This window comes from Schistocerca nitens, chromosome 1 (assembly GCF_023898315.1).
Source record: "Schistocerca nitens isolate TAMUIC-IGC-003100 chromosome 1, iqSchNite1.1, whole genome shotgun sequence".
In the NCBI taxonomy this organism is placed as follows: Eukaryota; Metazoa; Arthropoda; class Insecta; order Orthoptera; family Acrididae; genus Schistocerca; species Schistocerca nitens.
The window spans coordinates 515,846,616-515,874,348 of NC_064614.1; the positions used below are offsets into that span (position 1 = coordinate 515,846,616).

Here is a 27,733-nt window from a genome sequence, read left to right on the forward strand (position 1 = left end):
AAAATTTGCTGAAAGCTTTTCACCACAGACATTAAGTTGCCGAATTCCGTATCTTTTCTTCCATCTATCGAGCCAGCCTACAGTCGCTGTGAAATCAGGTCCACCTTCGTTTAGTTCGCTACGATACTTTAAGGCTTTTCCTGCAATATAGGTCCCGACATGAGTACACCTTTATCTCTATGTTGAGTAAACCATAGGAACAAAGCTTCACTTACTTCTTCATAGTCACATTTTTTCACGGTTTTCCGATCTTCCAAAACAGCCGAGGTTGCTCGCTGAGAACACCACTTCTCAATTTCATTGCGGTTCTTTTTCCAGTCTCCAACTGTTGTTTTCCCGACGTTATAATCTTGCGCCACTTTTAATAAAGCCGGCCGCGGTGGTCTCGCGGTTCTAGGCGCGCAGTCCGGAACCGTGGGACTGCTACGGTCGCAGGTTCGAATCCTGCCTCGGGCATGGATGTGTGTGATGTCCTTAGGTTAGTTAGGTTTAAGTAGTTCTAAGTTCTAGGGGACTGATAACCACAGCAGTTGAGTCCCATAGTGCTCAGAGCCATTTGAACCATTTTTTAATAAAGTTTCACCATTGTCTATTCTTTTTAAAGTTTTAAGTTTTTCTTCCATTGAAACGATCACCTTTTGCTGTTTTGAAACCATCACCACAAATTTTTACAATAAACAAAGTGCAATACGTCCACTCCACTATAGATCTAAGTTAGCACTGAGAAGTGAGGAGTGGCAGACAGCGACAATGAACTGAGTAACAACAAACAACACGTTAGTCACTGACATGTCGTCGGCTGGCGCACGGCCGGCGCGGTGAAAAGGTCGGATAACTGAAGATCGGATAATTGAGACTCTACTGTACCTGCAAGGTTTAAAATTATCGATGTGTACCTCTTCCTGCTTGTCCTCGTTATTATGCATACATCTTATTTCTGTCTTACCATCAGCTACCTTACGTGTGAGTCATTCATGTTTATCTGCAGTACGCATGACCAGCTCACTTATGCACTTACAGAAAAGCTGCTATGGGACACTTCATCGTTTTGTATTTTCAATCTATAACTTGACTGCTCTTTATGTAAATGATGTAGGCTATCAGATCGGTGAATCTCTCAGTATTTCTCTTAAATATATTTACTTACACAGTATTTTAAATGTAGATAAATACACATTGCAACGATTATTGCATTCAGAAGTGTAGAGCGTTATAGTGACTTAATATTATAGAGAATGAACATAGATTTGATAAATAAATTACAAACATTTGACAGTACGCAGTATATGAAGGCAATTTGTGACGAATTCATTAGACTCCGCAGTGAAGCGGAAATATTCCCTAGAAAAATACAAAAAATGTCGGTTCCAGTACTTACGATAGAAAACTGTGACTTACGGAACGAATCAAGATTACGACAGACTAAGATGTATTAAATGTGGCCACTACGCTCTTAGTCGATTGACTGTCAACAGATGCAAATTCTGGCCAGGCGTAAGCCTACCGTCACAGCGTTAAGTCGTTTACATAATCCTCAAATCCACGAATGCGGATAAAAGACTTGTGGACGCGGGTAAGGGACTGGCAAATGCAGCGCGTATGACATTTTTCTTATCCGCGCAAACCTCTCGCTATCTCATGATACTGGAATCAGTTTTTAACAACTTTTAATGCAAGAATAATCCTTCGCTAGTTCATGATATTTTCCAGACAATGACTGGAATTCAATTTCATTTTTCTAAAGAAGATCTGCATACATCGTTTTTTTCCAGTACCTCCAGGCTCTACACACTGTTATTAACATAAAATCTCAAAGAACACTGAATTAATTTCGATGACATTACATCGAAATATATGCTATTGAGGAATGTTACTTTTTGCTTCTCAAAATGATAAATTTAATGTCTCTGCTAGTAGACTAGCTCGTGGTATTAGCGAAAAACGCCGATCACAAGTACGGTGACCTCATGTGTTGGTAAAGAAAAAAGTCAGTATCGCAACTTCAAACCTGCATTTTCTAATACTACCAGCGTATCAAAACTTTTATTCAATAGTAAAGACAAACTGCAACCGTTGACACACAATGGAGTGTATAACATCACATGCAAGTGCTGTGGAAACGGATATGTTGATCAGTCAGGCCGAGATGTGGCAGTTAGGCTATCTGAACGTGAGAGAAGGTGGAGACTGATGCATGGGGGCTTAATTATATATAATGCAAATATTTTTTTAATTTTCGTAGCTGTCCGTCCGATTACGAAGTCTCGTAACCGGTTGGCCCTGACTGGTATTAGTACGCAATCTGACTGCATAGAATAACAACAAAGAATGAAAGAAAATTTCCGTTAACACAATTAATTAATTAAGTCCCCAGCAACTATGAAAGCTACGAAACAACAAGGCACAAGTGTAGCTGTTCTGTGTGTGGAAGTGTGATTCAACGTACACATCTGGCACGGTTCTTCCTCAAAAAGACAAGATATTTTAAATACCATTTACACTGAATTAATTAAATAAAACTGAAATACTATACTTGCACATAGAAACCAGAATTACACTCCAATACATGAACGCAAGCCAGATGCTTTGTTGACTGAACCTGTGACCAAGAGGCATTATTGTTTAAGACATTTGAAATAAAAATAAAAAAAATTTATTACCTTCATATATATTCACGAAACATACACTCTGATCATTACAACATGAGCAAACGAACGGCATCGGCTCTCTAGCCCATCAGAACAACTGCATACAACATGCTCACAACTAGTCACGGCTGCATCGGAACTCCTACTGCCCACTTCTCAATATGCACTCTCCACTACCACATCTCAACAAACACTGCCAGTGGAGGCGGCTTAATAATACTCTTTGGCGCAATCTCTGGCGCTGTGACTCAGTGTAGCCACCTTTCACTGAGAAAGAAAGATTCAACTTTGTCGATGATCTGTTAACAGAAACTCACACATATGACGTAGAATGTGAAGTTTTACATTCTGTTAAGATATGCAGAACGATGACGCTACTGGAAATACCGGAAATCAACAGCATATGACACAGATTGCTAACTTAGCACTAAATCACCAAAGTCACTTTCCCTTTTCCTCTCTCCTAAATTAAGTGTTAGCTACAAATATTAGATTAAAATTGCAAATTCAGCTTTATTTTTCAACAGTTGTTAAATTTATATGTACATAAAAAACTATATGTTCAGTTGTTTTAGTTAATGTAACTATTTCTGGGTGACAAAAATTGTAACACTTTTCTACATGTCATCATGTTTGAATCTTTTGTGTCTTCTGTGTAAACGTCTCCGTAAGACGCACGTCATCTTATATGTTTTTAGGATGTTCTGTTGGCACCTGAAGATGCTCTCAGAAAACGAAAGCAGGTTCGTGACAAAATAAATATAATTGTTGTGAACATTAGGAAATATTTTCCACTTAATATTGATGTGGAATTATTGTTAACTACTTATCTGCTTGAACACGATGAACACGACCCAGTTTCATGAGTGTACATGCAATGTACTTAAATAGAGCCCCTCTTCCTTCCACAGCTTTGAGTATAACATGTGTCTCTAGGCTAATGATAACAGTGTTCAACGTTTGTCAAAGTAAGTGCTGTCTATATCGTTGTGAAAGGAATTGAGAGTAGGAAATTCGTTGCTGGCAAATAGCTCGTTTCTCTCATTTTCAAAATGGCTGTAGAGCACGTATGTTACACCACCAAGCGCTAAATGTCGAAGCTGTTTGCGACTCTACTGATCACTTTGGATTTTAACAACCTGGCAAATAGAAAACGAACGTTGTAGCGTTATCTTCCCTTGCGCCGAAGTTTTTTGGCTGAAAATGTCTTACAAACTTGATCGAGCGCCAAAGAACTGAAATGGTGTGCTTGGATAAAAGATAATGCGAAGAACGGTTTGCTCAAAATCCTTGGTATTATGCAGAAAGAATAGTAATGAAACTTCTGACTGTAACAGTCAGGGTAGACAGGTTTTCCAGGAATTGTCATTAGAATGTAGATGAGTTCTGTCGGAGCAATTGTTTGACAGCTTAGAAATCCCGCAGAAGTTTGTGCACAACTTGTGTACCTCTATCTGCAAATGTAGTAAGTTTCATTTACGGTAAATGACTTCAAAAAAGTGATAGTTACACACTCAATGAACTGCGACAGCATTGTTTAGTACAGATTGTGACCTATTTCCTCTGATTGGGGAATGATAGATTAAAAATCAAATACTGTTCACGATAATTGCAACCAAGAGTCCAGAACAAAGATCTAGAAACGTACAACTGATTGTGAGACAAAATAATTTCACTTAGACCGCAGCACGTCATTATTCACAATATAGCAAATTGCAGTGTTTCTCTTAATTTTAATATGGTAAACATTCACAAGTATCCATGTATCGTGAATGAAACAACGAGATCAATTGCCCTCGTCCGTTTATGCAGTCATGACCCATGAACAGTTTGGTCGATAATTCTTAACTTAGTGCGGACTGTCAAAAAAGATAAGAACATGTGGCAGCACCGCACATCCATTGCAAGTAGACTCAAAGAGACTAACGTGTCTTGCTGACTCGAAAGATTTGTTTCGGCAGCGGAAAATGAGTTTCAGTAACGTTTCCCTAATACTGCAGTGTAACGTAGACCGAACCCAGTGAAACGGTTAAGAAATTTCTGGGAAATCGCGTGTGCTGTTTCGGGCGCAAGTACCAGGACGGCAGTGTACCGCCCCGCAGGCGTCGCTGTCCACCATTGGTGGTTGAAATCGGAGGGCGGTAACCTGCCCGTGCGTCGCGGGCAGGCGGAAAGCTTGTTTGTTAGTCTGCTCCCCACACCTGAACCCTCAAGACGTGCGAAGGCCCTCGCGATGGACCCCGATTGTGAAGACTCTGTGATGTCGCCGTCCGCCAACCAACTCACAGGTACTGAGCAGACAAACGTTCTTATTTTATAACAGGCACACACGTACCTGTGCCGACGGTGTCAACAGTTTCTTCTAATCAGCGACTTGAGTAAAAGTAAGTTATTGATAACGTAATGAAATCTTTACAGAACTAAGGCATTCCTTCACGCGTTGAATGTCATGTTATAAACATTAGCGTTTCCTTTATTAATCGCTACTAATATTCATATCTTACGCTAGTTGGTAACAGATTACCCGTGAACTGAACTAGGGACGATCAGTGCGGCAACTAACATTAGTTTTGAGATTTCACGACAAATGGCTTCGGGTACACTTACCTCTAGGGAGTATATGCTCCCCACCTCCCGCGCTGGGTACGCCCATGTCTTTACTCATTTTGTTTGATTTCAAGTGATATTGTTTATTTCTAATACAGACAGAAATATTTACAATTCCATCAGTTCGAATAGTGTGACGTCAGCGAAATTCTAAGACACAAGCAACTTGAGAGTCTGTGGTATTTGCTGATAGACAGGGCAACGAAGTCCTTATATTTCTGCCTACCATGCAGTACTGAATACTGTACTATTGACTTCCTTACCCAACGGAATACTTCAAACTCTCTGGCCCTCCGCATAGGGAGCGACTAAAAAGCAACTCGTTACCGACGTCAGTCCCCAGTCAATCTCTTGCTACGCGTTGCCAACCAGTTGCCAGCGACTCGGCGCCCGCGTTGCAAAGCATTTTGAGTTGCTTCGTGTAATCGAACACATCTGTGCGTTTGTATGGTTTCAAGATGAACGAGCAGGCTATGAACATCAGCTTCGTACGGGAAGTCGAAAAACATTCCTTTTATACGAGCTCCCAGGATACTACATGGCCGGCCGCTGTGGCGAGCGGTTATAGGCACTTCAGTCTGAAAACGCGCTGCTGCTACGGTTGCAGGTTCGAATCCTGCATCGGGCATGGATGCGTGTGATGTCCTTAGGTTAGTTAGGTTTAAGTAGTTCTAAGTCTAGGGGACTGATGACCTCAGATGTTAAGTCCCATACTGCCTAGAACCATTTGAGCTACTGCAGGAGAGATTTGACAGAAAAAGCAAGAGGTGACGTGTGAAAAGAATTTCATATTATATTTGTAGTGTCCTGCACACATATTTTTAACATAAAATTACCGGTACGTCAATGGAAGTAAATGTACGAAAAATTATGAATCATAGCGATAGTATTCTTTTGTGTGATTAGCAGCCTTTTTTCATTCTGTAAAATTACACTGTGAAATGGAAACTAACAGTGAAAAGCCACAAATTTCCGATGCTTGTAAATACAATGGTCTTCATATACACATAATCTAACGAGCACAAACCACCATCACCATATAAATCTCACGATTTCAAAAGAAAATTAGCGCTGTGTTGTGACGCAAGAAATCAACTTTGCCAAATCACTGTAGCTCCGTTAAAAGTTGCACGGGTGCGACAAACAACACTCCCCCTCCTCCGCGCTTGCACACGGCAACTGCTGTTGGCCATTTCAAGGTTGCCCCGTGTGCGGAACAGTGTTGCCAGCTAGTCGGCAACCAGTTGCCGATGTAGATCACCTGCCCGTTGCGTTTCTCTTCAGTCATTCCGTGTGCGGACGGCCTAAGATGAAAGTATTTTTAGCAGAAGCACGTTGACAAGCATTCCTTACGAAACAAAACTGTTGTATGTTGATATAGCTGTCAAAATTAGATGGCTGACAAGAGAAAGCACCTTAATTACTATGTTATTTATAGTACGAGTTCAACAGATCCTATTCACTTCTTAATCATTCGGAACGAGATAATTTTTACACTCATTTTACGCAACGGTGCATAGCTCGTTCATAAAAGAAGTCACGAAACAGTTGAAAATACTAATGTCTGCAAGCGACCGAGGAATAAAAGTTAAGTGTCTTAACGCTTTAATGCATAGTGTAGCTGATCAGCTACAGACTTTATCTCTTCGAGGTATCCTGTACTGAGCAACATTTTGTAACATATTCATTATGTAGTTAAGTGTATACACTCTACTGCATCTGCTAAGTTGCTAGTAGTTCTTCATAGCGATCGTAAATGGTAGGATGAATTGAACCAGTTCGACAATAAGCTGTGTGGATGTTCTGCGCGCGTGTGTTTTGGCGGAAAGTAGAGACTTTTTTTGCTGTTTCTGCATTGATTTGTGGGTTTGAAAATTACTTTATTTATTTTAGAAACGTAAGTAGACATGGTGTAGACAGTTAATTCGATTTTCTTTACGATAGATTTGAAATTAGGTCTGTTTTTGTGTTTGTTGCGATTTAAAACCATAATTCTTTGTTAATTTTATTAAAAAATTTTTTCAATATTTTTTTCGTAATGTAGCTACTTAAAACTAAACGTGGTAATTTTTACAGCATGAAATAAAAAATCATGCATTGAAGGGTTAAGACACGCCGGCCGAAGTGGCCGTGCGGTTAAAGGCGCTGCAGTCTGGAACCGCAAGACCGCTACGGTCGCAGGTTCGAATCCTGCCTCGGGCATGGATGTTTGTCATGTCCTTAGGTTAGTTAGGTTTAACTAGTTCTAAGTTCTAGGGGACTAATGACCTCAGCAGTTGAGTCCCATAGTGCTCAGAGCCATTTGAACCATTTGGTTAAGACACCAACAAATAACGCGAGTTTAATAATCTGACATGAACACTGGAACGCAATGTGATGTCTGTAGACTGAAAGTCGGCAAAATTCTGGTGATTAAAATTCATTACCGTGGCTCGGACCGACCGCCGTCGCATCGAGCGCAAACGTGATTTACCAACTGGATCCACACGCGGTGCATTCTCTTTCGTTACGATCTATCCATAAGTTGTTGTTAACTCATTAACAGATTTTATATTTTGCGAAATGTAGAATATTTCTTGGGTAAGAAATCAATATCGCTAGCTGGGGACGTATTCCGGATGATTGACTTAAGTGAACTGATAGAATCAACGAACATTGGTATCAGTCAGTAGTAATGTGGAAATAATTGCACCTTTCAGCCAAATTTTACTTTTTCTTTTGTATTGGTGACTGGACTTCCAGACATGTACCTGAATCATTGGTAGTCAACCTGGTTCCTAGCGCCCACTAGTAGGCTTTCCAGCTTTCATGTTGCGTGGAAGGTGGTAGGAGTTTTAAAACATTTTCGTCGGATTTTCATAGAATTTTGACTAAACTATTTGGCAAGTAATTATTATTATATATTTTAACTTGCTGTAACTCTGCGTTATGAAATTTGTAAAGCAAAATGACTTTCCCACGTTTAAATCACGATTGCTGAGGAACCAGTGGACCGTTAGAAAATTTTAGAACTAACAAGGTGTGGACGTTAGGTAAAAATGTTTGACTACCCCTGATCTAAACGCTACGAAATAAAAATAACCGTTTTAGTCGCACAGCTGACTCGAGCGCCAGTCTTAGTAATGCAGCAGTGCAAAGCTAGACTTATTTCGGTTCCAAAATCATTCCGTTTCACCTTCTTTAGCTTCCTCGTAACATGAAGTTTTACGACTATAATGATAACACAGAACTATGGCCAAAATATACCTCGGCCCTTTTCTGCTAGTGAAGGAGTCAGTGGAAGTCGCAACCAACCCTAGCCACTAAACAAAACAACGCACTGTAGTATTACAGTAGGAACTGTGAAGATTCCAGTCTGCTGCCTAGCCTGCGAAAAAGAGGCAGAGCTTAGTTTTCCTACACCTCTCTTCCCCCCAACAACCATTAACCTAAGCGGCTATCGCATGTTAACGTTTCCAGCATCCCTGCAAAAGGGCAAGTTATACGGTGCATATAATACATCTATTTTACAGAACTGAAGAAAGCTAATCTAGTCTTTCGTCACTTTCGATGGATGTGAAGCGTTAACACAGCAAGACGTTTATAAGTTCTCAACATGTGATGCTTGTATAAGTATCATACGAATCAACTTTAACGGTTCATGCATTTCAAATTTCTATCAACAGTTTCGGTTTTACAAATTATCAAAACAAACGAAGCTGTGCAAAAACATTTACTTGTGATCTATATACCAGTACATACAAGTTTTGACATTGGTGGCTCTATTTAAATACATGTCAACAGTATCGAATATCGTGCAGACGGAGAATTAAAACAGTATATGTTATTCAAAATAATTTTCATCTGGAAGAACACTTAAACACTATTCCCTATAGTTGCAAGGAAAAAGTCGATAATCCATCCCACGACGGAGGAGATCACTATACTTGAGGAAGAGAGAATGGGGTGGAGCAGAGGCCCCACCTCTCTCACGCAATGCTTCCATTTCACCTGTCTTAAGCTTCGCACCGAGTATCTACTCTCAAGAACAGTGAACTTCCTTGTCAGAAAAGGTATCACAGGAACTGTTTCATGCTTCTACTACAGAGAGCTCGAACATAGAGCAGCGAACCTAAACACGCCAATCAACAATGGCTACTGCACTACGACTTTACAAATTATCGTTTGAACAATGAAGTTCGCACAGGGCCGCCATGGAACATAAGTGGCCTCACATCCGCTTCTTCAGCTCAGAACTATATACCCCAGCGCTCAAGGAATGATTTACCCATAATAACTCAACCGATTTGTTATGAAATGTTATGTATGCTTTGCTTGGAAGTTGACGAAAAATACTGAATTACATGATACTGTATATTTGAAGCAAATATTTTACCATTTTTCTTTTCTTTTTTTTCATCTTTTCCTGATCCCTTTTTCATCTAAGACTACCAGTTCATATTTTCAAATGTTTAAAAAATTCATTGTTCTAGACATAAAAAATACAAAAAGACACATTTTGGAGAACAAGGTCTTTATGGAAACATTCTATGTTAAACCCCTGTTCACAGCATCCCCAGGATTCGTTTACTGAATAATAGCTGCAGTAACTATTCGTAAACGACCAAAAAATAAATGATTAAATGAAATAAAATCTAGGAGTCGGATTATCCAAGAGACCATGTAGAGCTAATCTTGATGTCTACCGGGAAAAAAAATCTACGAAGAAGGAAACTGCATTTCCATGTTTCGATTCAGACCTAGGTTTTCCGTGGTTTTCCTAATCACTTCAGCAGCGTGCCACAATAGTTATCCTTCCCGTCCTTGAATAACAGAACCTATGCTCCTTCTCTAGTGACGTAGACGATGCGGCCCAACGCAAGTATCAGAGAGGCCCAAGAAGGATGCACCTATGAGGCTACAGGTAAAAACAAACTTTCTGTAAAATTCCGTTTATGTAAAGTTATGATAAACTGAATATTTTCAATATGAAACGCCCACCACTCAATGCTATTCTGTCATTGGTTTATCCCGTTCCGTTCTTTTTTTCCTTTTTTGTAGTGTTAAGTATATTATGAGCAGCTTAAAAATACTCGTCTTTTTCCAGCGTTGCCTAGTTAAGCTAAAAGGTTAGACACCCCTGACCAAGAAGCTAAGCTCAAAAGAGCACAGACATACACCACACATTTTTTACGGTAAAGTCTAATATCGCTACTATCAAAAGTCGCTACCATTTCCGCACTTGGTGTTCACAGTGGAAACAACATCAGAGCTCATGAGCTCAGAATTTAATTCAAACTTTTACGTCATTATACAAGCCATGAGCGCGATTGGCTATTATGACTGAGCTGTATTTAATTTCGGTTATGGTAACTATGTTATTCAGTTTATCATTCAATTAGGATCTTTTGTGCTTACGCATGTATTTTATTGCGTTAAGCCTCAAATAATATAAATCCAATTGCAGTTTGCTTGCAGTGATACCTGTGCTTCGTAGTGATTTCATCAACGAATATTTAATGGCCATAAGGCAAACATACGTTTTTGAAAATGTAAAGAAGATCATATCATATCTTGTAGAGAGAAAGGTGAACAAACTTTAAAGACACATTTGCACGCTGAGCGGTTATTTAGGGAAAAGTCGTAGTTATAAGTTGAAAAATAAAGATATATTAAAAACCACAGATGAAATCCACGCCTGTGCAAGCATTGCCTGCAGCCGCTGGAAAACAGAGGAAGAATTACTATCGTCGGATGACGAAAGTATAGGTTACTTTTTGTCTGATAGGTCCCGTACAGATCCGACGTGTGTGGAGCACCGCCATTAACATTGTATTATTTCAATATTTTATTCACGAGTTGCAATCACCGGCACTCGTATTCACATGATGTAAGTGTATTTTTAAACTATGTTTCTATCTCAGAATATAATTATTACTAATCCATGTATGTTTTATTTTGTGGCACTAGTTATTTGTAAGACTGTTGAGTGTCTTGGCTTGGCAAACAAAGGATCCGTAAAATGAAAAGATAGTCGCCCGGCACGAACCACCGACGTCTTCGGGTGCTGATCTCGAATACGAAGTCCGATATAAAAGATAAAAGGTGAACCTGCAAGAACGCGGTCATAATTAACATAACGGACAAAGATGCCTTGCCCAAGCACAGAAAAAAGCAAAAATTGCTATCTCCCTTCTGTTTGTGTAAAGTTCAGATACGAAAAAGACCATTTATATTTACAAAAATATTGCAGTTATTATTCGTGTACGAATCCGGATATGATGTGGTAAAGGATGTGACGGAACAGATGATGCATCAAGCGTTATACTGCTGTGGTTTGTGAATGTCGCAATTTTCCGCTCTGTATACTTATCGTGAGGTTGATGTAACGTCAGTTTTGCAGAGTTAACCAAGAATTCGGTATAAAATATTATATTTTCGGATACATTTAAGAAACTTTCTGCGGTACGGATTTATTGGCTCAAATGGCTCTAAGCACTATGGGATTTAACATGGGAGGTCATCAGTCCCCTAGAACTTAGAACTACGTAAACCTAACTAACATAAGGACATCACACACATCCATGCCCGAGGCAGGATTCGAACCTGCGACCGTAGCGGTCGCACGTTTCCAGACTGAAGCGCCTAGAACCGCTCGGCCACCGGGCCGGCCTGGATTTATTAATTAATTTTATTACGTTTACGAAAACATTATTCATTCACACTACAGTTATGACTTTATAGTTTATTTCATATCCGTTAGTCATAACAGCGCTCGATGACGTGTTGGACTCTATAATTCCAAGAAAATTGTTCAATCTTATTCTTCATTTGTGTGGGCATAATGTCCGTAGTTGCTTTACAATTCTTGAGGGTATTTTCGTTTGTAGTTGCAACGAAGAACGAAAACAATCTCGAGAAATGTTCAATACTATGCCTCGTTAAACGATTATCCCTGTTATAACAAACTTCATCCGTTCAACAGCTACGAACGCTTAGCCATTTTTATCCATAATGTGAATCAAGTAACATCTATGTTTCTATTCCTTCCTACATATATTAGGAATATATCAACGGTGATGATATAAGCTCGAAATATTCAGCTTTTGGCTGCCTGTAAATACGGTGTTCCTTTAGTTCAAAATGTTCTTATGTGTGTGAATTCATAGACTTACTACTTAAGCTAACTTGTGCTAAGAACAACACACACACCCATGCCCGAGGGAGGACTCGAACCACCGGCGGGATGTGCCACGCAATCCGTGACATGGCGCCTCAAACCGCACGGCCACTCCGCGCGGCATTCATTTAGCGTCTTGCTATTTCTGTATTTGTATATTTCTTTTTCAAGCTGAGGTCTGCCAGACATCACACAAGTGGATAAAAACTTCGTTATGCTACGTAACGTTTTATTTTTATTGTTCCCACTGGTTTAGCAGAAAATAGTATGTTCTGATAAAATACTTGTTTGGTTCTAATAACTTTATCCGATGAAATATCGCCTTTACCTTTCCATTTTTATGACAAAGTTCATGCAGAAACAGTATAATTAACTCTGGAGCAAAAAAACAGCATGATAATATTGCATTATTTGACGGCACGTTAATTCCTACTAGCCGGCCCATGTGGCCGAGCGGTTCTAGGCGCTTTCGTCCAAACCGCGTTGCTGCTACGGTCGCAGGTTCGAATCCTGCCCCGGGAATGGATGTGTGTGACGTCCTTAGGTTAATTAGGTTTAAGTACACTACTGACCATAAAAATTGCTACACCAAGAAGAAATGCAGATGATAAACGGGTATTCGTTGGACAAATATATTGTACTAGAACTGACATGTGATTACGTTTTCACGTAATTTGGGTGCATAGATCCTGAGAAATCAGTACACAGAACAACGACTTCTGGCCGTAATAACGGCATTGATACGCCTGGGCCGGCCGGGGTGGCCGAGCGGTTCTAGGCGCTACAGTCTGGAACCTCGCGACCGCTACGGTCGCCGGATCGAATCCTGCCTCGGGCATGGATATGTGTGATGTCCTTAGGTTAGTTAGGTTTAAGTAGTTCTAAGTACTAGGGGACTGATGACTTCAGAAGTTAAGTCCGATAGTGCTCACAGCCATTTGAACCATTTGATACGCCTGGGCATTGAGTCAAACAGAGCTTGGATGGCATGTACAGGTACAGCTGCCTATGCAGCTTCAACACGATACCACAGTTAATCAAGAGTAGTGACTGGCGTATTGTGACGAGCCAGTCGCTCGGCCACCATTGACCAGACGCTTTCAATTGGTGAGAGATCTGGAGAATGTCCTGGTCAGGGCAGCAGTCGAACATTTTCTGTATCCAGAAAGGCCCGTACAGGACCTGCAACATGCGGTCGAGCATTAGCCTGCTGAAATGTAGGGTTTCGCAGGGATCGAATGAATGGTAGAGCCACGGGTCGTAACACATCTGAAATGTAACGTCCACTGTTCAAAGTGCCATCAATGCGAACAAGAGGTGACCGAGACGTGTAACCAATGGCACCCCATACCATCACTCCTGGTGATACGCCAGTATGGCGATGATAAGCACACGCTTCCAATATGCGTTCACCTCGATGCCGCCAAACACGGATGCGACCATCATGATGCTGTAAACAGAACCTGGATTCATACGAAAAAATGACGTTATGCCATTTGTGCACCTAGGTTCGTCGTTGAGTACACCATCGCAGGCGCTACTGTCTGTGATGCACGTCAAGGGTAACCGCAGCCATGGTCTCTGAGCTGATAGTCCATGCTACTGCAAACGTCGTCGAAATGTTCGTGCAGATGGTTGTTGTCTTGCAAACGTCCCCGTCTGTTGACTCAGGGATCGAAACGTGGCTGCACGATCCGTTACAGCCATGCGGATAAGATTCCTGTCATCTCGACTAATAGTGATACCAGGCCGTTGGGATCCAGCACGGCGTTCCGTATTACCCTCCTGAACCCACCGATTCCATATTCAGCTAACAGTCATTGGATCTCGACCAACGCGAGCAGCAATGTCGCAATACGATAAACCGCAATCGCGATAGGCTACAATCCGACCTTTATCAAAGTCGGAAACGTGATGGTACGCATTTCTCCTCCTTACACGAGGCATCACAACAACGTTTCACCAGGCAACGCCGGTCAACTTCTGTTTGTGTAGGAAGAATCGGTTGGAAACTTCCCTCATGTCAGCATGTTGCAGGTGTCGCCACCGGCGCTAACCTTGTGTGAATGCTCTGAAAAGCTAATAATTTGCATATCACAGCATCTTCTTCCTGTCGGTTAAATTTCGCGTCTGTAGCACATCATCTTCGTGGTGTAGCAATTTTAATGGCCAGTAGTGTAGTTCTAAGTCTTGGGGACTGATGACCTCAGATGTTAAATCCCATAGTGTTTAGAGCCATTTGAACTATTTGTTAAACCGTACTCTTCCCTACATTTGGTCGTAACTAGTCGTAATTACGGTCCTGTTCCAACTAATATTCGTTTTTTGCAAGCGTCACAAATATGGAATGTTCTCCTGGAAAATATCTTTGCAAATTGGAAAACCGTCTTACTATTGATCTCATGAAATTTAGTATTTAGACGAAAATGTAGTGACTGTAGCGGCGAAAAAGACGAAGGAATATGTTTGCAAATGGTTACCCATGTTGTGCAAATTATGGAGGAAGGCTCGATGCGAAGGGAGCTGCATTGTAACATCCATCCATAAAAGAAAAAGAAAAATGTTCACAGTTTTCGATTCACAATGTAGATGTACTAAGGGGCAGCAGTTTCTCCTGAGCAGTGGATCGCGTACGGATAAGAGGAAGTAGTTGCGAATAAAGTATACTGCGATTGGTTTTTACGAAAAATTGCATCACCAAAATTTTAGCGTCCGGTTAGACGCAAGACGTGGATTCGCAGATATTACTATATTTTGTCGAACGACTCTTGATCGGCAGGCTTTCTAATTCCGACTCTGCAAAAGTCGGATAAAATTGGAAAACCTAATTCTGATACTGTTTTTTGTCAGCTCTTGGCAACATACGTGATACATCTTCGTAAGTCTTAGTAATCGTTCTGATAGTTAAAGAAGATGGTGAATTGTTTGGAATACGGATACATTACAAGATCAGCAATGGGAACAGTAATGACAAAGAGTCTAAGCGTAGTACCATCATTCTTCCTATCATCATGAAGTCGGGAGTGGACATCGCTGTAGGAGAGCGATATGTTGGGTGGTGGTTGACCGTGTTAAAACGTGATTCCATTCGATAAAATAGGTAGCATTACACAGTAAGAATGATATGATCTCGAATAACAATGTCGACTACAGGTTCTACAGGAGAGGAAATATGCATATGCATATGCGTATGTTGATGGCGCGTAATCACTTCATCGAACTTGCGCTTCCCAGCGGAATTAATTTGCTCAAACATGCAACACATTTATACAGACAACGCCCGGATGGTCATATTCGATGAATATTAAATCATTGGACTTCAAAATAAGATTATTCTTAATAAGTAGCTTAAGAACGTAAGTATGGAGGTCTTACATGCTTCATATAAAAGAAGAGCGAAAGTAATTGGCTGATTTATTACATCGAGATCAAAGATATTTCTGCATAGCACTTAAACTATCGAAATTAATATGCTACACCTCACGGATTTAAAGGTAACAAGGAACAATACTATCCGTAGCACTGTAGTAGCCACTGATTTAGCGTAGTAAATCGTAGTCGAGGGCGCTGACATATATTCCGTGCTCATCGTGGACCAGATTTCGATTCCACGCTTTAACGAAACCTGTAAACGTTCATTACTTCCACAACAATTCCACTTTCGTAGAAGCTTGGTACGAAACAGCACACGTGTATCAGTAACATTGGCTGAAGAAAGCGAACATTGAAACCAGCACTATTTACCTCGCGTCGCGGTCGTTTTAGTGTTGTTCGGAGCTTGCTTCCGTACTCCCGCTGCCAGCCATCAATATTGATAGAAACTGCTGACAAGGCATAAGAGCGGTCATCATTTTCAGACAAAAGGTCGGTATTGTTGTAAGACAAGAGAGCAACGGATCTGCACTTTTTAGAAAAGCGGTATTTTTATTTCTAGTCCTGTTCCTTTTTCGTAAATATGATATACCTGCTACCTTTGTGTGACAGCGTTAAGGCGTTAGTAAATTCATAACACCACTGAGTAGTTAGCAGCACTGACTTTTCTTCTGCCTGAGGAAGTAGGCGATTGTTTCGTTTTATTAACAGCAGCAAAACTTGTAACTGAACGTAGTTATAAAAATCACCAAAATTTGATTTGCATATAAAATAAATGAAAGGCAGTAAAAAACTGTCAAAAACAGCATGTTTTATTTGTGTATATTGTGCAAGACAACGCAAGCAATCACACAGAATCCACTGCAACAGGCACGAAAAATTAATTCCCTTGGAAAACCGGTTTCTGCAATCACAGTCCGACGCTATCGAATGACATATCATACGAGAAGCTTTCGACACCAAGGAAACATCAACAGAACATCCACTGTGCTGGATGGTGTTTGTAAGGTACCAACACAATATTTAAGAACTGCACGGAAGCTTAAATATCGAACTGCTTTTTGATCATCGAGGTAGATGGATTTCAAGCTGATTATTTTTCACCATCATCACCGATGAAGTAAGTGCTGGAAAACATAACGAATGGAGAAAAACTCCTCTGCAAAAAAATTAACAGGTTGTATACAGCACATTCTTTCTGCCTAGAATGAGGCTATGACACCCTATATCTGTACACAGCAAAACACCTATTGTGCATAGCGATACGTACCAAGTTCATTTTCAGCCGTCGATTGTACTCGCGAAGAAAAATTGATAGTGCCTATCTGTGTGACTCCAAATATCTCCAATTTTGCCCTCTTGGTTGTTGCATGGAATGTGTGTTTAGGGAACAAAGAATATGGAGTCTCTGAATTTTGAGACCAAAAGTCTCCGCAGTGCGCAATGCCTTTCATGTCGCCTCTCCCGTTGGAGATTGATGAGTGTATCTTTGACGCACTTGGCAAAGCAAATAAATCTGAGACGAGACACACAACTTTTCTTTGTACCATCTTTATCTCTCCCGTTATTCCAGCTTACGAAAGAGTCCCAGACCTATGAAAAATACTAAAGAATTGACTGATCGAGAGTTTCCTAAGCGACTTACAGTTTCTTACGATACTTTTGATAATTGCGGCATCTGCCTTGCCCACTGCTAAGTGTCTGCTATCCTTCACTTTACATCGTTTCCGACAGACATTCGTAGCCATTTGACTTATGAGACTGGGGAGACATGGGATCGCTCTGTGTCGCGCGCACTCTCTTTCTCTCCCTCCCTCCCTCCCTCCCTCCCTCTCTCTCTCTCTCTCTCTCTCTATCTCTCTCTCTCTCTGTCTTTCTCTCTTTCTCTGTTGGAGCACATTAGCTTACACTTCCTCATCTTGAGATCACTTTTGTCACAAAGACCTGGTTATTCACAAATCTAAATTTATTCTGTGACAAGTTTCTACGCATACGAACTTCCTGTATCAACTTATGCAAACACCCTCACAGAGTAACATATGGTGTCTGCGAGTTCATTTGTATAAGTTATGTATCGCAAACAGTAAATGGCATGCACTCTAGCACACTTTCCAAACTAACGATATTTCCTCATGCAGGGAGGCGTATTAACAAGGAAATAGAGAGACCTGTTATGTCGCAACCTTTTTTGGTATTTTTTGCACTGTTAGTCAACTTTGCTAAAATATTGCATCCAAAATTTCAGTTGCCGGTAAGAACTGGATGTTACAAAAATTAATTATGCAGTACGACTTTCTCAAATGGTTTTCGTGCATGAAACCGCTCAATGTACAGCCCCGTGTTCTTGTACTGCGCAACGCGGCTTTCTCTTATCACTTACTGCAATGGTTTGGGAAACGAGCGTTTATCGCGAACTGAAAGCGATCGAAATGTAATTTAATGTTCATAGAGAAATAAAACTTATAGTTCACCAGTAACGTTCCAAATTGGTGATTAGATAAGTAAATAAATGCAAGTTTTCCAATAGTTCGAAATTAATTCAATTTCATGTATATATTGCAGAAATATGAAATTTTGTTACTATGCTTGAATAATTTATTATTTTTGCACCATCAAAATAAATTAAGAGTGATATCTGACAGCCCTGTGAGTCGCAGACAGACTTCCGCTTTAAATTCTTCATGTGTATGGTCATATTGTCCGTAATTGGTTAGCAATTTCTGAGGGTATTTTTGTTCCGTCGATACAACTACAAGAAAGTGCGTGTTTTTCTCACCCGACGCGTTTCGCTTTATTGAAGTGAAGCATCATCAGTGGTCAGTAATTGAAGATATTTACGGTCTGATTTGTCTTCTAGATCGGAAAACTGTTCGTTAACGAGTTGTTGGTTTTTACTCACGGCAATTTCTGCTCGTTTTTTCGCCTACATCATGAGATGCCATCTGCTAGCATGTTTTTGGCTCCTTTCTTCTTTGGACACTGATAACTGTGGTCTAATTTTACATTGCTTTGCAGAACTATGCGTTTTTGACGATTAACACAGCACAATTTTGTACGGCACTATTAACTGTTTATTTCTGTACTTCTGTATCGTGTTTTGTAGTGTTGCCAACACTACCACTCGTTTTTTAGATTATATTTTTTCCTCTCTGTAGTTCATTATATGTGTGTTATTCTATTTCATTATGTTACTGTGCATTTATATACTGTTCAAGAGAAATAAAGGGGTAGTGATGGAGTTTAAATTTTGTGTGGTGAGAAGGTGGGTTAGGGGAGGAGAAGCACAGATCAGTGGCTAGTAAGTGCTTAGTATTGTGGGAAATGAAATTGGGGTTGGAGTTGAGTTGAGTGAGAGAGGATGAGGGATGGAAAAGGCATTTTCTTAACGCGATTTCTTCAATTATTTTTTATAGTGTCTGATTTCCAGTATTTATTTGGTCATTGAGCAATGCTTTATGTATATGGAAATTTTCTTGGAAAGAGAGGAGGTGTCTGTTTTTACTGGTTGTCATTACGATGATATCTTTTTCAATAGTGCTTGGTCTCCACGGTATTCCTGTTTCAGAATGTATGTCAGTGCTGAATGGTATATACCGCATTTCCATGCTCAGATGTGTTCTTTATACCTTGTGTCAAATGTCCTGCCACTCATCAGAAATGTATATTTTTTGAGTGTCTGGAACTGAGCTGATAGATACCTGATTTTCAGTATTTGTGCGGATTTCATTGCAGTTTTGGGATATGTTTTTGTTTGAGCTGTTTGTTTTGTAAATAATGTTTAAGCCTTGTTTTTTGAATATGTTACCTACTTTGTGACTGAATTTGTTATGGAAAGCCATTGAGTGCCTTTTTTGTGATCGTGCAGGTTTTGTGTGTTGATATGGATTGGTTAGCTTTTTCCATCATTTTTATTTTTATTTTTCTGTTTAATTTGTCTACTAGTGTTTCTTTCTACCCATTTTTCAGTGCTATTTGCTAATAACCAGCTGTTTTTGGTATTCAGAAGTGTTTAGGGGGATCCTGTTCAGTTGTAACATGTATCTAATAGCTCCTGTTTCTTATTCTACAGGTAATTTGAGGTTGCATTTAAGATAGTGTCAGTTGTGTGGGTTTCTGTACGCATCTGATGTTTGTTTGTGATTGCCTTTCCTTATTGAGACACTTAAAGTAGTAAAGGAGTTTTGCTATTTGGGGAGCAAAATAACTGATGATGGTCGAAGTAGAGAGGATATAAAATGTAGACTGGCAATGGGAAGGAAAGCGTTTCTGAAGAAGAGAAATTTGTTAACATCGAGTATTGATTTAAGTGTCAGGAAGTCGTTTCTGAAAGTATTTGTATGGAGTGTAGCCATGTATGGAAGTGAAACGTGGACGATAAATAGTTTAGACAAGAAGAAAATAGAAGCTTTCGAAATGTGGTGCTACAGAAGAATGCTGAACATTAGATGGGTAGATCACATAACTAATGAGGAGGTATTGAATAGAATTGGAGAGAAGAGAAGTTTGTGGCACAACTTGACTAGAAGAAGGGATCGGTTGGTAGGACATGTTCTGAGGCATCAAGGGATCACCAATTTAGTATTGGAGGGCAGCGTGGAGGGTAAAAATCGTAGAGGGAGACAAAGAGATGAATACACCAAGCAGATTCAGAAGGATGTAGGTTGTAGTAGGTACTGGGAGATGAAGAAGCTTGCACAGGTTAGAGTTGCATGGAGAGCTGCATCAAACCAGTCTCAGGACTGAAGATCACAACAACACCACATGGTTATGACTTGAAAGTTGAGTGTGTTTTCTTGTTTTCCTTGTATTGTAAACTTTATGTTCTCGAGTATAGTATTTACGTTTTTGTGCAGCTGTATTTTTATTTTTGTAGGTTCATCTACCACGCATATTATGTCATCAATGTACCTGTACCAGTAGATGAAGCTGTAGCTTTTCTTTGTTATTATGTCTTCAAATATTAATTTTTGCCGCGCGGGATTACCCGAGCGGTCTAGGGCGCTGCAGTCATGGACTATGCGGCTGATCCCGGCGGAGGTTCGAATCCTCTCTCGGGCATGGGTGTGTGTGTGTGTTTGTCCTTAGGATAATTTAGGTTAAGTAGTTTGTAAGCTTAGGGACTGATTACCTTAGCAGTTAAGTCCCATAAGATTTCACACACATTTTTTATTAATTTTTCATTATGATCCGTGAAAAGTTGACTAGTGTTCCTGAAATAGGTAGATCTATGGATAAACTTTCTCCTTGTATGTAGCATTCTTAATTGAATTCAAAATAATTTTGCTGTGTCATTAACTGTAACAATATTATTGTTTCATCTGTGTGTTCATGGGGTAGCTGATCGTGTGTCCACAGGTTTCCCTCAGTTAGTTGAATGGTTTCATTAACATGGATGCAACTTTACATCAAAGGAGAGTAGTGTTGCCGTGCGATGGATTTTAATGCCTTATTTGTTCTACTAGAGGAGAGGTATTTTATATTCTTATCCCATTTTCAAGTTTGTAGTTTGAACTGTGACTGCATTTGTTTTGCTTGTAGGTTTGTGGTAGCAGCTCTGAAATTAACTATAGGACGGACAAAGATATTTTCTTTGTGGATCTTTGGTTGGCACCTCACGTTCACACCATCTTAAACAGGACTACCACAGACCAAGCACTATTGGAAAAAGATATGAACAGCATAAGAATCAATAAAACCCGACACCTCCTCCCTTTCAAAGAGAATTTACATACAAAAAAAAGCATTATCACAAAATAAACAGTTGCTCAGTGACCAAATAAATATTGAAAACCAGAAGCTATATAAAATAACTGAAGAAAGAACGTTAAAAAAGGGCCTTTTCCATCCTTCACCCTCTCTCACCCCTCCAACCCCAATTTCATTTCATTTCTTGCTCGCTACTCACCTTTATCCCCCCACTCACTCACCATGACACTACTATGTACTTACTGTCCATTCGTCTTTGCTTCTCCTCCCTCCCCCAAATACTCACCACATCATCACTCCTTCATTTCCCTTGGACAGTTTACAAATACGCAGTAACATAATTAAATAGAATACCACAATATAATGAACTACAGAGAGAGAAAAAATGTAGATCAAAAAACCTAGTGGAAATACTGGCAACACTACAAAACACGATACGGAAGTAAAGAAATAAACAGTGAACAGCTGTGTACGAAACTGTGCTGTATTGAACGTCAAAAATGCGTAGTTCCGCAAAGCAGCGCAAAATTAGATTACAATTATCAGTGTCTAACGAAGAAAGGAAGAAAAAACTTGGTAGTTGACAGCATTTCCTGATGCAGGAGAAAAACCAAGTGGAAATTGTCGTAAATAAAAACGAACAATTTGTTAACAAACTGTTTTCCGATCTAGAAAACTAATCAAATTGTAAATATCTTCAATTACAGACCACTGATGATGCTTTACTTCAATAAAGAGAAACGCGTCACGTGAGAAAAACACTCATTTTCTTGCTGTTTTACGACGAAACAAAAATACCCTCAGAAAAGGACTCCCACCTTTTTTCAATCTATGGACTGGTGATAGGAAGGAGATCGGTATCTTCGGTATAGTGTACCAGTGACTGCAACTTATGAATGTAATTACGTGCCGCGCGGAGTGGCCGCGTGGTTTGAGGCGCCCTGTCACGGATTGCGCGGCCCCTCCCGCCGGAGGTTCGAGTCCTCCCTCGGGCGTAGATGTGTGTGTTGTTCTCAACATAAGTTAGTTTAAGTAGTGTTGTAAGTCTAGGGACCGATGACATCAGTAGTTTGGTCCCTAAGGAATTCACACACACATTTAATTACGTAATTTCTGTTAATAGTCTGTAAAATTTGTTCCACCGACAGAGGCAATGTCGGTTTGACAATTGGAGTACATTCGTCGTACCAGGTGGAATCCGAAGTATCTGTATTTCTTTGTCAGCGTGATTTCGAAAAGCGGCTGGTAACCATTGAGAAATCCTACGACCCGACCAAGAATCAAGACAGAGAATGGATTTGTTTCTACAAAACTTAATAAAATCGCGATGCATGAAAAATGAAATAATTTTCGTTTTCATTTTTTCATATTTCGATGAGGCTGCCAAATTTTTTTTTCTGACAACAACATTATTCTTTTCACTCGTGGTCCTAAGCTATCAGTCAATTCACAAAGGTAGTAATGAACAATCCAGCTTTATCATGGGCATTATTATGTACATATGAGTGAGTGGACACATAAACTGCACGTCTTTGTATATTTTTCGCCTTTGAATAAAGGTGTCATTTTAGCACACATTTCTCTTTTTAAATTGAACTGATCGTTGTAGAAACAAGAGTTACCAAAATTTATTCGTAAACCTCTAGAATTTCAGTTTGCGTCACTTTTTTCCGACATGTCTTTTCAGTATAAATTTTGTTATTGTTCTAGCTGCGATTTTTGTTTTTAAGCGAGTAATCCAACTTGGAGAAATTATTTTCCTCCTATAGCGTGAACAATGTCTAAAGAACTAACTGCACAAAATGGCATTGCTAACATTAAATGACCCTAGTGTTTGGCTCAGAAAAAAGTTCATAAAGATGCACATTATAGCCGCTATTATTCCCGATCAAACTGTAGTCGTTCTGAAATATCATTTTTCCACATATCACTTTCGGAACAGACAAAGGTAAATTTCTTGTTAACAGTAGGGTAGTCATTTCTTACCATCTTCATCCAATAGGCAACCAATTTTTCTTGGTTTAGCGAAGAAATTTTAGTTCCTGACTTTTCTGTTTGACACTGTTGTTAATCAAATGTGACATGCTCTTCATGAGAATAACTATTTTCAGCTTTTTCACGGATATGAGCCCACAGTCTGTCTTATCGACTGCTTCACATATGTCTGCACTTTTTAAACATACAATTTTTGGTTAAACTAGCGTTTCTTGCTGAAGGATTGAGCTGGCACCCGTTGTACGTCTCCATAGCAAGTAGCAAAATATTTGCATTGTTCTTCATGACCAGAGCGGTTAGATTTAAAGTACAGAAAAATTTGTGGAGAGCGAGCTGCGGCCAGAACGACGTGTTTCCATAGCTAGTGGATCCAGGAGTGCTCGTCTCTTAGTTGCAAGCTCCTAGCCAGGAAATACCGGTATTGTGATATCTGTTTGCGTAACTTACAGTTAGTAATGTCAGCTGAAATTTGACACCGACACGCTCAGTTATGTTATCTATGAGTTTCAAAAAATTCACGGTGTGTTACGCCACGACAGGTCTGACCAGTGATTGGTCCAGTCACATACCTGTTCCAAAATTCCGTAAGCACGAAAGCTTTCCGGAAGTCAAGGATTACAGTGTCAACTGGGACCGTGCTATATGTAGATTTTTGTGAAATGATGGAGAAAGCTGAATTGCACACTCTGAGTTGTTGAGGAACCCGTGATGATTTGTACTAAGCAGTTTGCTTTTGAAAAGTGAGCAAAAAATATGTTCCATAAGCTTAGAAGGAGTTAGATAAATGACAGTGGCCTATAGTTCCGCGTATCTGTCCTCAGACTCTTCTCAAGTACTTGAACGGCATGTTCCTGTTGGCAGTCACATGAAAAACTGCAGTGTTTCAATGATCTACGATAAGGCTGTTGCTAAATACGGTCCGCCCCCTATTATGCTTTTTCACTCAGCAGCTTTGGTCAATCAGCGTTAAAATTTTCTTGTAAGAAAGTCAGTGTTGCTGCCTAATCGCATGAAATTCAGTGAAAGCTCTAACTTATTATCGAGGCTGACCAAAATAAAAGTGTCCCGAAAAATTTTTACAATAAGACTGACGCGGGATTGTCTTTTGTTAAAGATCATCTTAGAAAATGCTGGAAGTAGCCTCCGTTTCGCGCCATTAGCCGTTAATTTTGCTGTACACTTTCCCAGTCTTGAAGTCTTGTGCAAGTAATACGCACACATTATCCACGAATTGTGCCTTGTATGACGTTCGATAGTGAGCACGATTATGTGTTGCAGTCAACTGGTCACTAAACACGTCGACTCTCACTCACTCAAATGTAATGACACAGCAGAATACTCGATATGGAACACGCAGGATACGCGTATGCGAAGAGGTGTGCCAGCAGCTGAGTGGTGAATCCTTTATGTTGCCCACTAGGTAATTTCGAATGCTTTGCCACTTTACTATATTTCACAGTATTATTGTAATCTCCGGACCCATTTAGTTTATCTAGTAACTCTGTACTGCTAAGAAGATTGAAATAACATTTTTTTTTACAGTTTGGGCGCTAATAACCTAAAATTTGAGTGCCCTAATCTCGAATCAATCAATCATTACTTTTTCGGTTAAAAAGATTTTGTGGGACTTTCTGGATGTAGTTTAGAGAAACGGTTTCCAGTGACTGCTTGTTCTGACTCTTAGTCTCTTGTCTCAGACCAGGATCATATATCATAGATCAGAAAGCATGATTTAATTTCATTCCCTCTGGGTTAACACACAGAAAGAGCTCATCACATGCGGCTGATTTTCACCGTCTCCCCTCTACCTGCCTCCACCGCCTTTATTGCTTACGTAACGCTGCATAAGGTTTCCACGTAATACAAGAAGTCGATTCCAGTAACTGCAATGTAAACTTTATTTCTGCACAAGCTTCCATGTTTCAGTTTACAATACCAGTTTCAGATGCACCTGTGGGTGTTGTGAATACTGAATCTTATTTACGTCTTACATATGATGAATAACGTCGCTTTTATAAATTACATCTCTACTTACGACTAGGTGTAGTTGACGATCATATGGCACCCAGGGGCCAACTATGAGCTGTCTGTTATGAAATAATATTACTTTAATCACGTAGTTATTATAACGTGAAATTTTTCGTGACAATTTTTTGACATATGATCGCCAACTCCACTTAAACGTAATAAAAATGTAATTTATAAAATTGACGTTACTCATCATAAGTAAACCGTAAATAAGAGTCATTATTTACAGGACCCTCAGGTGCATTTGAAAACGGCAATTTAAGTCGAAACAGGCAAGTGTGTTGTGCTGGAATCTCTAAATATAAGCAGATAAAGATTACATTGCAGCTACATGGCTTCTTATAAAATGAATTTCGCCTTAGTTCAGCCCTATTGACAAAAAACTGTTTTTACATTAGCTGTTGCAAGAATTGGAGACAATGTGTACTCATTTATTGCCGGCCGGAGTGGCCGAGCGGTTCTAGGCGCTACAGTCTGGAACCGCGCAACCGCTAGGGTCGCAGGTTCGAATCCTGCCTTGGGCATGGATGTGTGTGATGTCCTTAGGTTAGTTAGTTTTAAGTAGTTCTAAGTTCTATGGGACTGATGACCTCAGATGTTAAGTCCCATAGTGCTCAGAGGCATTTGAACCATTTTTTTTACTCATTTATTTGCAGGGAATCGATCATAGAGGACAACAGGACGGTGTGGGATTACAATGAGGACGAAGAACAAACCACGACTATACAAGGATGGAGAAGGAAATCAACCATGCCCACTTTAAAGTAATCATTCTGATACGTGCCTTGGTCAATTTAGAGAAACTAGGAAACCTAAATCAGGTTAGCTGGAAATAGATTTCAAACCTACTGTTCCAGAATTTGGAGTACTGGCAAGTTTTCCCCGAACCGCAAACATATCAGGACCAGTGACGACACGATACACGCTCGCGTGCAGACAAAGTGCATCCGTTCATGTCAGCGCTATCTGTAGTGGCCAGCTATTATCCTAGGAATCCAAGATCGGTCGCAGCTATTAGTAAGATTTTCGATGAAAGTCGCTAAATGTAACTGTCATTAAAATCACATTAAGGAAGAATGATTGTGACACAACGGCCCAGCATCAGATTAACCATAAAAGACAGAACACAAGCTCGGAATGGACAAAAATGAGATTAATTTCAATGTGATATTTTCAAAGCTATTTCGGGAAACAAACCTGAATCCAAACGACCGGGCAGGAATTCGATCCCGATCCTCCCGACTGCGAACGCAATGCCCTGATGCGCCACCTCCGCATTGAACAACGAGGTTAACCGGTCGGTGGTAGTGATGACTGTAATGACCTCGATGTCGACGGGAAGTTAAACCCCATTAGTGACGAGAAAAACTTGGCACATGCCGTGCGTTTGTGGAGAGCAAGTACGTAGTAAATGGTAAAATTTCTACCGAACGTTAAAATGCTGAATGGAGCGGTTCCTTGATAAAGATACAGAATTCAAAGTAAATTGTAAAAGAGCAAATGTATCAGTCTAAAACAAGAAAGCTGGCGCGGAAGGCAAACCCAACCAACACGTAGCTGTCACACATGTCCTGAAAAGCAGGTAGGAAGAGAATGCCTCGTTTCGTAATTAGCTTATTCACCTGATCTGACCACATTTGGGTTCTTCAAATGAAGTCATGAGAAAAGTCAGATGAGTGTAGAACAAAAATGCAATTAAAACCATTCTTGGGTTTAATATCCTGTTTTCGGCGTTTTCTGGCCGATAACACTGAAGACTGAAGAAGATTTCTTGGAACGTATTGGTTCAAATGGCTCGGAGCACTATGGGACTTAACATCTATGGTCATCAGTCCCCTAGAACTTAGAACTTAAACCTAAGTAACCTAAGGACAGCACACAACACGCAGTCATCACGAGGCAGAGAAATCCCTGACCCCGCCGGGAATCGAACCCGGGAATCCGGGCGCGGGAAGCGAGAACGCTACCGCACGACCACGAGCTGCGAACTTGGAACGTATTATTGCTACCTATGACATTGTTAGGGGTTGCTTGAATGGGCATGGTACAGCCTTCAGGGAACAATATGCGAGCTTTACAAAACTTAAAATTTTTCTTACATCATCAATATTATAAATTATAAAAATAAGTGTCCTGGTACGATCAAGGGAGTTACATGGTGTGGTAGCTCTCTACCCCCATCCATGAAGAAGGTTTCCGTTTTTACTTAAAGGGCGTG

General features: G+C 40.1%; 1 protein-coding gene across 1 annotated transcript in view; it reads left to right on the forward strand.

Moving 5' to 3' along the window:
- The first annotated feature begins 4,881 nt into the window (after positions 1 to 4,881).
- LOC126258475 (T-box transcription factor mls-1-like) overlaps positions 4,882 to 27,733 on the forward strand; it is a 167,112-nt gene continuing 144,260 nt past the window's right edge. Inside the window, exon 1 of the mRNA XM_049955648.1 lies at positions 4,882 to 4,936. Within this exon, the coding sequence (XP_049811605.1) occupies positions 4,882 to 4,936 (55 nt within the window). The remainder of the gene's footprint in view (positions 4,937 to 27,733) is intronic.